The 13,317-nt window shown below is 45.9% G+C and overlaps 1 protein-coding gene across 1 annotated transcript in view; it reads right to left on the reverse strand.

The window, feature by feature from the left end:
* Window positions 1-6,760, reverse strand: part of KLHL6 (kelch like family member 6) — a 33,837-nt gene extending 27,077 nt beyond the window's left edge. The window contains exon 1 of the mRNA XM_006016007.2: window positions 6,487-6,760. Coding sequence (XP_006016069.1) covers window positions 6,487-6,746 — 260 coding nt within the window. The 5' untranslated portion in view covers window positions 6,747-6,760. The remainder of the gene's footprint in view (window positions 1-6,486) is intronic.
* Between the last annotated feature and the right edge of the window lie 6,557 nt (window positions 6,761-13,317).

Genomic DNA, 13,317 nt, shown 5'->3' on the forward strand with positions numbered 1-13,317 from the left:
TGGCGGTGAACCTTGAAGTGGACTGGAAGTTCTTCTGGTCCACTTCCAGGTCTGCTGGGGAGCATGCTGGGGGTCCCCCCCGAACTGCCTGGCTCAGTGATCAGCCGTGGGGGGACCCCCAGGTCTGCTGCTGAGAGCGCTGGGGAGCCCCCTGTGCTTCTGTGAGATGCTCCGTGCACCCTAGCATCACAGCAGTCACGAGCCCCTGTTACCTAGAGGTATGTAGAAAAAACATTTAAAGCTGTCTCTATGTCCAAATCTCTGAATCTTTCCGAATCTCTCTGAATCAATTCAGAGGGTTCTGATTCGATTTGGAGGGATTAAAGGGTTCTCTGATTCAATTTGGATTTGGAGATTTGGCCACTGATTCAAGCTGAATCTCCACCAAATTGAATAAGGGACTGAAGCTTCACACAGCCCTACCATATATCCTGTGCTGCATGTCATCCAGGCTGAGGAAATGCAGTAACGTTTCATTAAATTGCATGGTTAAGGTATAAACTGCTTAAAGTAATGGTCTACCCTTGCATCAGAAGCTGAAATTCTGTAGATAAGTGGCTGAAATAGAACTATTAAAATTATAATGATAGTGACAGACTGCTTTTTAGCTAAGCTTCTTGAAGCACTTTACAGATATTAAGAGCTTTGTGTGTCAGGTGCGGAAGACAGAGAGATGCAAGGAACTTCTTCCTCTTTCATATGGAAGGCCCAGGAATTGGATTAAGGGTAGATAAAGACTTCATTGAACTAAAGAGACAGGTTGCCCATTGTGCCAGTGAACTGGGCTTAGTAATAGAGCTGGGACCAGAGAGAACAATTTGTATCAGCCAGGATCCCCAAGAGGAGCTCTTGTATTCAGTCCCACTTTCCAGCTGTATACCGCAACTCCATTACCTACCCCTGTGCCGCTCCTACCTTCCCATCAGTGTAGGCCCAGGCACATGTGCGCGCGCGCACGCACACACACACACACACATAACCTCCCTCCACCCCCACCGACAGAGAAGTCCCAGTCTAACAGACACTAAAGTTTGTTGCATTAGGGCTACCATTGGAATCCGGTCATGGGAAGCAGCTGCTTCTGGAGTATCACTGCTAAAGGTGACTCCTGGGCAGAGCAGTGGACTCTAGTGAGGGGCAACTGGGGAAGTTCATGGAATCTGCTGTGAAGATGAAGAGAGCATGTATAAGGGCATCTGGGTGATAACAAGTCTGAATGATGGCTCACCAGGCTGTTAATGTTGCCTTAGTTGGTGATTTCCTTACATTGTTAATGTTGTATTTGAAAGGCGAGACCCTTGCACTTAATCATCCCTGAGCATTCTGTGGGAATATAAACTACAAAATTACCTAAAAGCTTCCTAAATATATTTTGCTCCCTGAGAGCTATTAGATGATCATAAATACAGTACATTTTTCCCCACTTATTTTTTAAATCCATCAGTAAATCCTTTCCAGAAGTTTTGCTTCCTTCTGTAAGGTGAATGGTTTTATAGTCTTAATGTAATGTTGGCTCCTGAACTTTAAATCACCTGCTGATCATGCTGATCTAGTTTGCTGCTTTCAGGCAGCACACCGAGACCATGTGATTTCATCTTGTTTAGAAACTGGCACAAGAGTAAGATCAGAAGTACTTGAGTCCTCTTTTATCTAGAGCCATGGGAAAATATGTGCAATTCTCAAGTGTAATTTTATCCCCTCATTACCCTAGAACCACCAAGGCTAGATAAGTGAGAAATATGTCATGTACCATGTTAAAAGAAGAGTATGTCATGAGAAAGCCTTTAGCCATGTCCTTCTTGCAAAAGCAGGTGTGTTTTTTTAAGTGATATAACTAATGGGTATTAGCTATCTCACTGCAAAATCCCAGTAAAGACAAGGCACTGAAGTTCTTCCTGTGATGTTAGTGAATGGTGAATGAAGCATACATGCCTTTCCTAGCTAATTAACTTGTTCTGTTTTCTATATCAGGATCTTACAGCAAGATAACTAACTCTTGTAAAAACAAAACAACCTCCCTCTCACCCCCTACTCTGCAGTTAAGGCAGAGACTTTGAGCAGAAGGTGTGTGGATAACATGTTTCCAAGGAAAGCTGTCCAGTGGGTGTTCTTACTTCTACTGCATTCATCATGTCTCCTGTTCTTTGCTTTGTTCTGTTGTCTAATCTTGCTCTCATTGAAGTCCATGGCAAAACACCCTTCAGTGGGTACAGGAATTAGGTCCTCATTATTTTCTGTATTTTCCAGTGGTGATGCATATTGCTTAAGTTTCACTGATTTGTACAATGGGATTGAGTGCATGGTTAGGACATTTTTGGATGACACCGAGTTGGGTGGAGTTGCAGACACCATGGAGGATAGGGGTAGGATCCAGAATGACCTAGATAGACTGGAAAAATGGTTCACAATCGAATGAAAGTCAGCAAGGATAAATGGAAAGTCCTGCATTGAGGAAGGAATAATTATATGCACAAATGCAGGCTGGGAAATGACTGACTAGTCTGCAGGAGTGCAGAGAAGGGCCTGCGGGTTACAACAGACCATAAGCTGAATATGAGAAAACATCGTGCTCTTGTAAAGAAGGATGACAGCTTACTGGGTTGTATTAGCAGGAGTCACTTACAAATCAAGGGAAGTGGTTCTTTTGCTCTGTTCAGCACTGATGAAGCCTCACCTGGAGTACTGCATCCAATTTTAGGCCCTACAGTTGAAAGAGAATGTGGACAGATTGGGAAGTCCAGCACCGAGCAACACAAATTATTAAGGACCTGGTCAACAAGACTTATGATGGTAGGCTGAAAGAACCAGGATTATTTAGTTTGGAGAAGAGAAAACTGAGGGGGATTTGATAATAGACTTCAAACACCTGAAGGACAATTATGGAGAGAATGAAGATGAGCTTTTTGTGGCTGTAAGAGACAGGACTAGAAGCAATGACCTCAAGCTGTACGAGAGGAAATGTAGGTTGCAGATTAAAAGGAACTTTCTGACTATGAAGGTGTTCAAATATTGGAACAAGCTGGAGAAATGATGGAATCTCCATCGCTGGATATTTTCAAGAGCAGGTAGGACAGACACTTCGGAGGGATGGTTTAGTTAGGGATGATCCTACCTTGAGCAGGGGGCTGCACCAAATGACCTTGTGAGGTCCCTTTCAGCCCTACTTTCCTATGATCCTATGAAGTGAGGCCTGAGGCATTAAAACAGGCAGACATTTGGGAACCACGTCTTGCTTTGTCACCGAATTGAGGCTTTCAGTAAGGGTCAGGAGCTCTCTTCACAAAGGCAGTTAAATTGTGGGGATGATGGAAATGCTTTATGAGAGAGAGAAAAAAGCTGCTGCTGTTAGATGCAGGTGTTCTGTGCTCTCACTCCATCTCACAGATGTGGGACTGCAATCTTGTGGTTAGATCGTGGCAGATAGTCAGGGCAGACCTAGATTTTGTTTATGTCTCATGCCATGGAGTAACTCACTGTAAGTCAGTGGAGTTATAGGAGCTTTCCCCCATCCTAAATGAGGTTAGAGTATTGCCTCTGAATTCTAGTCTACACTTTGACCCTGACTCAAGGATCTTGTCAAAGTTGCTTAACCTCTCTTCACCAATATCCTTCTCTCTATAGAAGGACTAATACAACCTAACCTCTGAGGGGTGTAGAGACTTGTTTAATGTATGTTCCATGAAGTGAGATCATGAGGTGAAAACCACAATGGCAGTTCCATGTCACTCCTCCCCAAAACCCAGTGGGTATGAGCCAGCATCTCCTACACTATGTTTGCCTGTGGTTGGGGTCTCCCCACTTGACTGATGGGTGAGGAGATGGTGAAGGCTCTGAGCATTGACAAGAGACACTGGAGCCAGCTGACAGTTCTGAAACAGGCTGTGAGACTGGAAGAAGCACTCACTGAGCTGACAGCAATAGCTCCCTGCGGGTAATTACAGGCAACACAGAACCTGGCTGTGACCTCTCTGATCACCTAAACACGCCAGCAAATTTGGGGGAGTGGGAGTCATACTCTGCTCCTCTTCATATACCTAGGCCATTCTGCCTTCCTCCTGCTTGCAGTCTACCCCACAGATGTGCTGCAACCCCAAGACAGCAACTTCCACTGCATTTGGGGATGAAGAGAGCGAGAGAGAGAGAGTTTGAGCACGCTGTCCTCTTTGGGAGGCATTCTACTTGCAGTGGCAATCAAGACACTGCTTATTACCCCATTGGTCAGGCTGGTGCCCAGCCCTCAATAGTTTTAATTATCAGGCCATTTGCTGCTAAATGTGGATGTTTGAGCCTAGCCTTCAGTGCCCCACCTTTAAAAATACTGCTTAATTTTCAGCTCCTCAAATTAATAGATATTCTTGAAAATGCTGAAATTAGCTGCTCTGAGCCTACTACCTGTGCAAAGCAAATATAAAGTGCTACTATTCTAATCTGGTAGTGCATTGTTGCCTCTTTGCAACCTTAACTATGGACAGGTGAAGTGGAGATTCAAACCCAACATGTTTACAAGAATATAGGATTCATCAGAAGCATTGTGCTAAGTATGATATCAATTAATCGAAGGTTGATATCCCTGCTTGGCTGTATTTAACCTCCATGTAAAATGGGAAGGAGGTATTAATTAATTGTGTTCTGGTAGCAACTAAAATGTACCATGTGAGTTTATTAGAGGGATTAGATGATGTGGCTATTCCTAGTAACAAAGGGATTGAATTTGATGACCTTTGCACAAGTCCTAAAGATCCAGAGTAATTGAGACAAATCAGTCAAATCTTATGAGTTGCCTAACCATTGAATCTCTCTCTCCTTAGGTACATGCAACTCCCAGTGCATCATTGTGAGATTCATAAACAGCCCTTGTTAGTGTCTTTGTATACGTGTAATTACTATTAATGTGACATGTGACAATATGCAACTAGTATCCCCAAAGTCACAGTATAATCCAAAGGGACTTAAAGGTGCACCATAGACAATACCATGGCAAGGAAGTTTGGTGCCTGGGGCCAAGCCCACAGTGGTAGCCCACCCTTGCCCCACACAAAGATCCAGGGGACACACGCCCTCCCCCCCATGCTTGCCTGGGAGTGCATGCAGTGACAGGAGCCGCCCTCCCCCCATCCCCGTGCCCCCCAAAACGATCCACTCGTGACTCCGTCCCATGCCCTGCCCCAGCTGGGCAGCGCCTGTTGGCACCCCTTCATTTCAGCACCCAGGGCAGTCGCCCTGCTCGCCCCTCCTTACTACGGCACTGACCATAAACATTCACAGCATCCTCCCAGAGTACTGTATCAACAGCAGGTGACTGGTGGGCAGCTACATGGATTATCCCTGATAACAGGGAAGACCTTTTTACTGTTAACTAGTTTTTCAAAGTAATATTATCTTAATTCCTTTATTAATTGTGCATTTTCTTTCCCTTTACTACATGGTACCAGAATCAGAAGCACTGAGATGCTGCTTTTATCACCATTGGGTTGTCTTTTAGAAATGTCTGATTCCTATCTTCAGTATTAGATGTTGTTTGGAGAATCTACTGTTGTTTTTTACCTATGTGCAGTTTGTGATTTATTTTAAACTGTTCTGAGCCTTTTTGGATAGGGCGGAATATAAGTACTATTATTATTGTTGTTGTTTTTGTTGTTGTTAATAATAATTATTAGTAATGCTTTTGCAATCTCTGCCACTAAAATTTGCCAGGTTCCACTAAAACAGTATTTTCCATTCACATCACAAATAATCACAGATTTTGATTCTCAAGTTTCCACTGTAGGTGTTTGGTCATCTGACCACTTCAACCGTGAAAAAAAAAATCCCTACCATGCAAATGTGCATGTCTAAGTGATGGTGGAAATTTTGTTATAACTGACACTGCTTTTCTCCGTATGTCTCAAATTTGTTCCTTCCAGTTAGTGGCATAAAATAGACGATTAATTGTGGTTTTAAAATGACTAAATGTATAGTCTCCATTTTCTTTAAAATTCTTCCAAGCAGATGGTTCCCATCTCTCAAATGATTTTACAGCAATCCTGGGAAAGATAGGAAATGGGACACACATCCTTTTCCTTTCTCAACAGGTTTATGCAATGTGTAAGCTGCCACAGAGCAACAGTGAAAAAAACAGACAGCTTTCCACAAAAGGAGTCAAAAAGACCTGTGATCTCAATGATTTTCCTCTTTGCCGCCATTCACCCTCATTTTATGCATCTGTGCTTCAGACAACGCGCCAAGTATTTGGCTACATTAATTCTCCGTCACTTCATCTGCCAACCATTTTTCTTTTATTTGTCTGTCTCAATTAAACTTGTTCAATGGTGATATATTACAATCCAGAGTTTGATGCTTTCAGCTTGCAAAGGAGCTGAAAATATTAGGAACCCAACACGCAATTAAATTCAATGGAAGCTGGGCTCCCAATGTCAGTCTCCTTAGAAATTCCCCGCCTAAATGTCCTGAAAGAAAGAGGCTTTCTGTTTTTTTAAATTGTCTTACCTGAAATAGTTACTTGCGGCAGCAAGGACCACACGGTGGCAAGAGAATTCTATGCTGTCCACACGCAAGATTACATCTGTGAGAGAGTTTTCCAGCCGGAGGTTCTCCAGACCATTCTGAAGAACCATAGAGAGCCCAGTGTCATCAAACTTGACCTTTTCACCATTCGAGACTTCCACAAGGTCCCCCATCTTCCTGGAACAGTCATTGTCCAAAGAGACCAGAGGCTCTTCAGAACTTTTCTCTACCGTGTCACCCATGTTTTAACCAGCACCGTGTCATTCCGTTGGTGCTTCAGTCTAAAAGCTCCTAAGCTTCAGACGAGTCACACTACAGAAGTTAAGCGGATTTCCTGTCCAGGGCTCTCTGCTTATCTATAGCTGTCACACACATACAACAGGAAGCCTTGCACTTTCTCATCCTGTTAACACAAACAAAGGCTGGGGTTTTTTTCTTCCCTGTGAATTTCAAGTAATATCAGTGTGTTTAGAAAAGGACTCAAGATGCTTCTGGATGTGAGAAGATTACAAGTGACAGGGAAGGCCTCTTTCCCAAACTGAAATTGATCTGTCTTTACTATCCAGATCCACTTGTCCACAATGATAGGTGCACTGTATGGCTTAGCAATCCCTTAACCTAGCAGTGAAAGCAGCTAATAAAAGCTATTGTAAAGCAGCTTTTGTAAATTAAATCTCTTTTTCACATATGATTTTTAAAATGTTAATAACTGAGCTGACACCCAGAAGTTTTTTTAGTGTATTCTCACATATTCAGAAATATCTGTTGATTGATATTGCTGTCCCTTATTAGGTCACAGAAGTGTTTGGCATATGTTGGAAATAATTCCTTTTAAGTTTCTGTAGTGAAGAAGCATTTAACTAAATAGGATATTTATATATATATATATATATATATATCACACCTATATAAAAATATCCTGTTTAGTTTGGTAATTGTGACAAGGGGAAGATCATGTGGCCAATTGCAATGCTGGCCCACTCCTCTGTCTAAGGCAGTCTCTCCTGTCTCGCCTGTCATGACTTGCTGTTTAATAATACAAGATCAAATAAGCGGGAGTGTGGCAGTGCACTGTAGTGCCTGCCACTTTAAGGGCTGAGACAAGCAGCCAGCAGGGGCTTGATTGCGGCAGCCATTTTAGATCCTTGGCCGCCTAAATAGACTGAACAGTTCACTGCTGGCAGCCCAGGCAGTAACATCACTTGGCTGCAAGGCTGCTTGGAACATCCTGGAGATAAGGGAGGAGCTGTAGGGGATGGCTAGGAGGCTCCTGGTCCTGGTCCTGACCTAAAACTGCACCCTGCTGGGAGTGGGTGGCCTGGTGGGGCTCTCAGTGGTGCAGGAGCCCCCAGGAAATACCAGGCCAGGTACCACCCTGCTGCTAGGTGGGTCAGGGTGCCTTAACCCCTAGCCCCCACATCATTGTGGGTACAAGGGGGCCAGGCACAGCTATAGCCACCTGAGCCCAGGGAGGTTGTAAGACCCAGAAGGGGCCAGGCATGGCTACAGCCACCTGAGCCCCACCAGGGAGGAAAGCCCTGTAGCCCCAGTGAGGGGGTGGTGATGTGGAGCCCCAGTGAGGAGGCAGCACCAGTGAGGGGGCGGAGATGCAGAACTCCAGTGATGGGGTGGGTGTGGAGCCCCAGTGAGGGGGCAGCCCCAGTGAGGGGGCAGCCAGAGGGCTGGGAGCCCAGTGTGTGTGTGTGTGTGTGTGTGTGTGTGTGTGTGTGTGTGTGTGAGGAGTTGCCAGGTGACATGGGGCAGAATTAGCCCAGGGTTTGGCACAAGGCCAGACCACACAGAGTAGGGGAACTCACAGGAACTGAAGGGACTGCATGGCAAGACCACTATGTGAGTAGCAAAGCCTGGTGCCCCAGAGGGGTCACTTAAGCAGGAGCAGGGCAGTGGAGTATGGCCCAGTAACAGGAAGTATGCCAGAGGCCCCAGTTAGAGAGGGGCAGAGTGAAAGAGGCCTCCTGTGAGAAGGGAGGTGATATGAGTGTGCGTGGAGCCCAACTGTGGACTTGGTTTCCTCTGGTCTCAGGCCAGGAGTAATTATGTCACCTGGATGCTATCTGCGAGGCATGGGCCGTAGTGTAGGGGAGGAACGGAGCTGCAGATATCACCCCCCCGGCATTGGGGCAAGAATGGGAAGCCTCCTGCCTTAATAAGAACCAATTAAGAAACAACAAGGTATGGCAGCCGAGGAGGTGGGTGGTTGGCCCAGAACAGGTGGGCGGGCCAATGACGGATTGGCCTCAATGATCTTCCGAGGTCCCTTCCAGCCCTAATGTCTATGAAATCTATGAAGATTCGGCCTGATTTGGGGACCAATTTTCCAAATCAAATCAGGAGACCAATTAAAAGCTCCTAATCAATTCGAAGCATCCAAATTGATTCAGAAAAAGATTCGAAAATGATTCGGCCATAGACTAAAAAGCTGACACAGCTGCCTCCAGCTGGTAAGTCTGTTGGGGTTAGGTAAGGGGCGTGGGAGGGATTGGGGCTAGGACAAGCTGCCCAGCCAGGACGGGGGGTGTAGGACTCAGGGAGGGGGCAGGGAGGCATGGGACGCGGGTGCAGCAACACTGGGAGTAAGGACTCTACGCTGCTGCCACTTGCCTAGCCGGGGCAGGAGAGGGGAGGGGCAGGATGCAGGGGTGGCTCACTCCAGGTAGAAGGGGGCAAGCAGCAGCAGAGCATAGCCCCCGCTCCCAGAGCTGCCGTGTCCACATCCCACATTCTCCTGTGCCAGCTGGCAAGCAGCAGCAGCAGCACAGAGTCCCAGCACTGATGTGGGCGCAGCAGTGCTGGGAGCAGGGGCTCTGCCCTGCTACCCTCCTCCCCCAGTAACATGCTCCCCCTCCCTGGTTGGGCAGTATGTCCCAGCCCCAAATCCAATCCCTCCTTAGCTTTCCTTCTTTAATGTACAGTCAGACACTTCAGTTGAAGAGAATTAAATAAAACCTGAACAGTTGTGATATATAAATAAAAGGGTGTAGACAAGGAATTGGAGTCTAAGACTTTAATATGTCATTCTCAGCCAAGCTGACAAAAGTTGAGGAAGTTGGTTCACCCTTCTGTGCCTCAATTTCCCCATCTGTAATATGAGTCCAAAACTTGCCTGGAAAGAGCTTTTGCACTATTTTTATTTTACAAAATATTACATAGAATATATGCTCTCACACACTGAACGGTTCCATCCTGCTTCCCATTCAGTCTATAGTCACCTGCTGAGTCTTATTTTATACTGTGGTTGCACTGTAAGGTGAGCAGAAAACTGGCTGAAGCATCAGGCTTAGAGTATAGTAATCAATGGCTCAATGTCTAGTTGGCATCTGGTATCAAGTGGAATGCCTCAGGGGTCAGTCCTGGGACTGGTTTTGTTCAATATCTTCATCAATGACCTGAAAGATGAGATAGAGTGCACCCTCAGCAAGATTACAGATGACACCAAGCTGAGGGGAGTAGTAGATACACTGGAGAGTAGGGTTAGGATTTGGATAGACCTAGATAAATTGGAGGACTAGACCAAAAAAAATCTCATGAGGTTCAATAAGGACAAGTACAAAGTTCTGCAGTTAGGACAGAACAATTCCATGCACCAGTACAGTCTGGGGACTGACTGGCTGGGCAGCAGCTCTGCAGAAAAGGACCTGGGAGTTAGTGTCTATGAGCCAAGCATGTGCCCCTGGTTGCTAAGGCAGCTAACAGCATACTGGGTTGAATTGGTAGGCATGTTGCCAGCAGATCAAGCAAAATTATTATTCCTCTTTATTCAGCACTGATGAGACTAAATCTGGAGTATTGTGTTCAGTCCACTACAGAAAGGATGTGAACAAATTGAAGGGAGTGAAAATGGAGGGCAGTGAAAATGGTTAGGGGTTAAGCACATGACTTCTGAGGAGAGACTGAGGGAACTGGGCTTATTTAGTCTAGAGAAGAGAAGCGAAGACTAAAAGGGGATTTAATAACAGCTTTCAACTACCTGAAGGGTGATTCCGAAGAGGATGGAGCTAGACTGTTCATAGTCGTGGCAGATGACAGAACAAGGAGCAACAGTCTCAAGTTGCAGCAAGGGACGTGTAGGTTAGATATGAGGAAAAACTTCCTCACTATGTATATAGTAAAACACTGGAACAGGTTACCCAGAGAGGTTGTAGAACACGGATGGGCAGTTATTTCAGGCGGAGGGCCACTTACTGAGTTTTGGCAGACCATCAAGGGCCACATGACAGGCAGCCAGGGGCAGATAAATATTAATATTCTAAATTTTTAGGGGCCCCATGGGCTGGATAGAATGGCCTGGTGGGCCGCATCTGGCCCGCAGGCCGCATTTTGCCCGCCCCTGTTGTAGAATCTTCCTCCTTGGAGATTTTAAAACCTGGCTGGACAAAGCTGTGGCTAGGATAATAAGCTTTGGCGACAGTCCTGCTTTGAGCAGGGGGTTGGACTAGGTGACCTCCTGAGGTCCCTTCCTCTCCTAATTTTCTATGATTCTATGATTCATTAAAGGAAATGCTGAAAGAACCCAACTCCCCAAAAAGAAAATACTCACACTACCCTTTAGGTACTTAGAAATGCCAGGTTTTGTCCCCAGATAGAGCCTTTTCATATAGCAGATGGTGTGTGGTGAAAATGGAACTGGTGAAGATTCTTCTTCTTTTTTTATATGGCTGACTTGGAACAATAATTATAAATCCAGTTTAAGGTTAGTTAACCAGTCTAATGCTGTTGAGGAAAGAGAATGTATCTCTATAATATCACCATCAAATTTATATAGAGGGCAGAGTATTGTTATGTGATCCTGTAACCTCCTGTGATGTTCACTAGCATGCTTCACTCTTCTGGCCGTTTGGGCGCAGACGTCTCCTTTCGGGTCAACAACTTGTCTTCCAGGCAGATACCTCAAAAGGTCCCCAGGGATTCCCACCTGCCATGTCTTGTTGGCACTGGTTATTGTTGGTAGGATGTTTTTAAGTCCTGCCTCCCCTGGTTCCCTCCTTTGGCACTCTTGCTTCGCCTCCCATATCGGGGCTCCACCTCCCCTATACCCTGCATTGCAGCACCCAGAGATGTTGCTCCTTGGCCATGGCTGAGACAAAGTCCCCTCGCCACGGTAAGGGCTTAGCCCTTATATATTCACAGTCCAATTCAGACAGCATACCATGCTGGTTCAGGCCTCATGTCAGCTTGGCTTGGCTTCCTACTCGTCCCTGGATACCTTACTCCCAGGTGTGCTCCCTTTTCTCCCCATATTGACTCAGTGTCTGACTGTTTCTCCTCTCTCTCTCTCTGCAGGCTCACTGCTGTTCCACTCCACACTAGCTGCATCCGGGATCCACTGTCCCATCCCAGGTAAGAGTTCAGGTTCCGCCGAGTCAGCGTTGTCTGGGCATGCCCCCTCCTGGGGTTGCCACCACTCACCCCCGTCAGGGCTGTCACTTGATCCCAGCTGCTCTGGGCCTTCTGAAGGACCCACTTCTGGTCCTCCCCGAATGTTGTCCAGCAGGGTTTTTATTCCCCCCTCCAAGGGCTGGCTGGTGAACTGGTGTCAGCACGCCACCATAAAGCATGCCCATGCTGGTGCAGCTGCATGCACCAACAGCTCTCCCACAGCCAGCTGCGACTTCTTCGGCTTTTCTGCCTCTAGTCTCAGCGTAGCCTGTCCTCCCATGGTAGCCTCTCTCCCACCGCACCTTTGACCCTGCCACAAGGTAAATCTCAGTTTATGGCGGTGTCCCTGCCACAGGTTCATAGTTTGATCAGGCTTGCCATAGTTACATTTTGCAAAACTCCTTATACACCATTTGTACATCAAGTGACCACACTGGCTATGCCTGGCTCAGATCCAATTTAGAGCTTTCCATGTTTTTCGCAGAAGGTCAAAACCAGGAGACTTTATTGTTGGGTCAGAAATTAGATGTTTATTTCTAATGGTGGTTTCATTCCACATTTTCCTCCAAGCTGCTGCACTGTTGTGTCCTACAAGGGCATGCATATGTGTCCACAGAAGTTTCTGGGAGACCAAGTGGTGAGCTGGGAGGTTCTTTAAATCTGTATGGATGGGGAGGTCTGGGTTGTCATTCATGTGGAGAACCTCTCTGTATGTAGCTTTGTTGCAACGAATGCCCGGAGGCCAGCACCAGTAACCATTGAATTGGTATAGATTTCAGGGTTCTGGTGATAGCAAGCATTGCAAAATTTAACTGGATATCCATGCATTTGATATGAGTGCTAGCAACCCAAACAGGTACACAGTGCCATAGCAGAGGTCCAGACTACTCCTGCAGTGGCACCCCAGCTCATTCTGGTGAGTTTTCGCATTATGTTCACTCGACTCCTAATCTTCTCAGCTATTTTTCAAAGATGATTATGAAAAGTTAAGGTGCAGTTGAGTGTCACATGATGGAGTTGGATCATGTTGTGATTTTTCTCTGCAAAAAGTAATGCTGAGATGAACATGTAATTTCTGATTGTTGAGATGAAATGCTGAGATGACGGACTTAGATTTGGCCACAGCCTCCACTTGCAGAAATATTCTACCATTACTGACAGGTCTGACATCTGTGTGTCTTCAATCTCTTTGAAAGCCCTTGCCTGTGTGGTTAGTGCCAGGTCATTGGCATATCACTTATATAAATGTTGAAAAGAGTTGGGGCAAAAACACTTCCCTGCAGGAAGCTGTTATTTAGAGTTCTTGGTCTTCTTTCTTTGTCTCAGAGGTAGACATGCATCCATCGGTTGCCAAGAAATATCCACAAAAGGCAGAGCAGTCTGGCACATGGGAGAAGGCGGGAAAGATTTAGCAAC

The sequence above is a fragment of the Alligator sinensis genome, unplaced genomic scaffold (assembly GCF_000455745.1).
Source record: "Alligator sinensis unplaced genomic scaffold, ASM45574v1 scaffold237_1, whole genome shotgun sequence".
Lineage (NCBI taxonomy): Eukaryota > Metazoa > Chordata > Crocodylia > Alligatoridae > Alligator > Alligator sinensis.